This window comes from Myxine glutinosa, chromosome 9, assembly GCF_964187855.1.
Source record: "Myxine glutinosa chromosome 9, kmMyxGlut1.1, whole genome shotgun sequence".
Lineage (NCBI taxonomy): Eukaryota > Metazoa > Chordata > Myxini > Myxiniformes > Myxinidae > Myxine > Myxine glutinosa.
The window spans coordinates 123,738,250-123,740,749 of record NC_136269.1 but is presented as its reverse complement, the minus strand read 5'-3'; the positions used below and the strand labels follow the sequence as shown (position 1 = coordinate 123,740,749).

General features: G+C 43.4%; 1 protein-coding gene across 15 annotated transcripts in view; it reads right to left on the bottom strand.

Moving 5' to 3' along the window:
• Positions 1–2,500, bottom strand: part of CNOT1 (CCR4-NOT transcription complex subunit 1) — a 201,879-nt gene that overhangs the window by 132,762 nt on the left and 66,617 nt on the right. For all 15 annotated transcript variants that reach the window (XM_068128263.2, XM_068128266.2, XM_068128271.2 and 12 more), the window contains 2 exons: positions 814–930; positions 456–566 (listed from right to left, as the gene is read on the bottom strand). In XM_068128263.2, coding sequence (XP_067984364.2) covers positions 456–566; positions 814–930 — 228 coding nt within the window. The remainder of the gene's footprint in view (positions 1–455; positions 567–813; positions 931–2,500) is intronic.

The following is a 2,500-nucleotide window of genomic DNA, read 5'->3' as shown; positions in this document are numbered from 1 at the left end:
TTTAATTATCTTATCACGTGAAATGAAGGTCTCGATGCAAAAGTGCAATGCCAATAATGTGAAATGACTACGTATTGCATCTTTAATTAGTGGTCATGGTGACTATTTACAACAGCACAAACCAATGAAGATTAGTCATCAGCTGAATACATCACACAGCAGAAAGGTTTTTAGAGTTGTGCAATGACAGGTGCTTAACCTTACCATTCAAAACATAAAATGGAGAACATCAATAGATGATCCAATCAGCTTGTTCTTGTCACCTACTCGAAACATCCACCAAGTTTTGTCACAATCCATCAATAACGTTTTGAGATAGGATACATATGGTTTTTGGCCCGATCTTGAATATCATACACAGGCAGACAGGCAGGGGTGAAAACATAACCTCCGTTTCACCTTTGGTGGTGGGGGGGTAATAAATAAATAAATAAATGTATTATTGATGCACTCACCAAACTCTTGGCACAGGACTCGAGCACTTTGGCCACAAAAGGAACCACATAGAGCAGCTCTTGCTGACCCTTGCCATATGCCTCCAGCAGAAGGGCTTTCACATCAATGTCCTACAGTTTGGAGAAAAATTGAGTGTCAATGTTTGGCCAAGACATTACCAGATCGATTTACCAAGTGCACAAGCATGAGCGAGAAGAGAAAGCATGGTGGAAGTTTTTCGATAGAGAACAATAGTCATCTATATTAATGAAGAATTCCCCCCCCGGACAGCAATGAACTGAGAAGTGCAACACAAAATGGGAATATTAAAAGGTAACAAAATTAATATGTTCCAGGAGGAGTCGGTGTTGAACTTACAATCTGCAAAATCGGTTTGTTTTTTGCCAGCGTCACCATGCCCAACCAGTGACCGAGATTTTTCAGCAGCGATCGGTCAGAAAAGTTTGCTGCTTGCTTGTCAGACGTTAACAGCACCTGCAAGAAAAGCGCTTCGCCTGATTATAATTATGCAAATCCCATGACGAGTCAAACACCACCCCATTTCAAAACGTTTCAGCCCAGATCATGACTTCGACTCCAACGACATCAGGAAAAAACACCCAATGTTGGGGGGAATGTGTGACTGACATATACCTAGAGAAAACGACTAAATGGCTGCATGAGTTTCAATAGAAGACCATTCATTAATAATAATAATAATAATTCATTTATTTTATATAGCGCTTTTCATGAAGCCCAACGGCGCTTTGACAGAGTGCAAAACATAATGCATAACAAAACATGAAAACAACAATTGCAAAAAGACAAGAATCAATAGGGAAATATTTAAAGCAAAAGGAGGGAGAAGGAGAGGAGATTAAAAAAAAAAAAAACCACCGTTTAGAGGCCATTTTTCCCCGCAAAGCGGGGGTTGGCCTTTTCGGGGACCGTGGTAGTTGTTGTTTTTCGGTCCCCTTTTTGAAGCAATGTTTTACGGCCGGATGCCCTTCCTGACGCCAACCCTTTTTGCCGCCTTTAACGACAAGCAGGGAATAACCAGTGAACTGGTACTCAAGGAGAGGAGATAGTCAGGGGTTAAATGCTGTGGGTTGAATGTTGAATGCAGTGCTGAACAGGTGGGTCTTGAGTGATGTTTTGAATGTGGTGAGTGAGGAGGAGTCTCTGATGGTGTGAGGTAGTGAGTTCCAGAGAGTGGGAGCAGCGATGGAGAAGGCCCTGTCCCCCCAGGATCTGAATTTGGTCCGGATGGGGGGGGAGGGGGGGTCAGGAGGTTGGTACCAGCAGAGCGGAGGTTGCGGGTGGGAGTGTGTCTGGAGAGGTCAGCCAGGTAGGATGGGGCCAGGTTATGGAGGGCTTTGTAGGTCAAGAGGAGGATTTTGTACTGGATTCTCTGGGAGATGGGGAGCCAGTGAAGCTTGTAAAGGACGGGGGTGATGTGGTCACGGGTCCGGGAATGGGTGAGTAGACGGTGAGTGAGTAGTGAGTAAGTAGACGCCTCCATTACCTTAAAGAGAACCTAAACAGAGCCTCAATTACCACCGTATTTGGTTTTCAATCCATGCTCCCACTTCAACACCCCCACAATCATTGAAATGTTTCAGAATAAATAGGAGATTTAAATAAATAAATAAATGCAGAGACTAAGAAATCAGGACTAGCACTTTGGCAGCACTTGAGGAAGTGATGCGCAGGCACGAAGAGCCTCTGCCGAAAGGCAGTGAATGGTCAGTTTCATTTTGATGTTAACGCTATACGCAATGCAATGGCATTTTATGATCAAATTTGACCAATTATTATTCAAACAACAATATAGTCAAGCCGAATTCGAAATAAATGCAGCCTTATCAAATTAACGACCATTATCGTTCCTATTATCGTTATCGTCCTATTATCGACCTATAATTATCGATAGGTATGGTTGGGCAGAATGGCGAAAACCTAGAGGTATGCACACTCGCCTCCAAGCTGTTCAGCCTGGGTTCAAATCTGACCGAGCGATAAACAATCAGGGTGATTCATCAATGTGTCTTCCATAGGATGGACG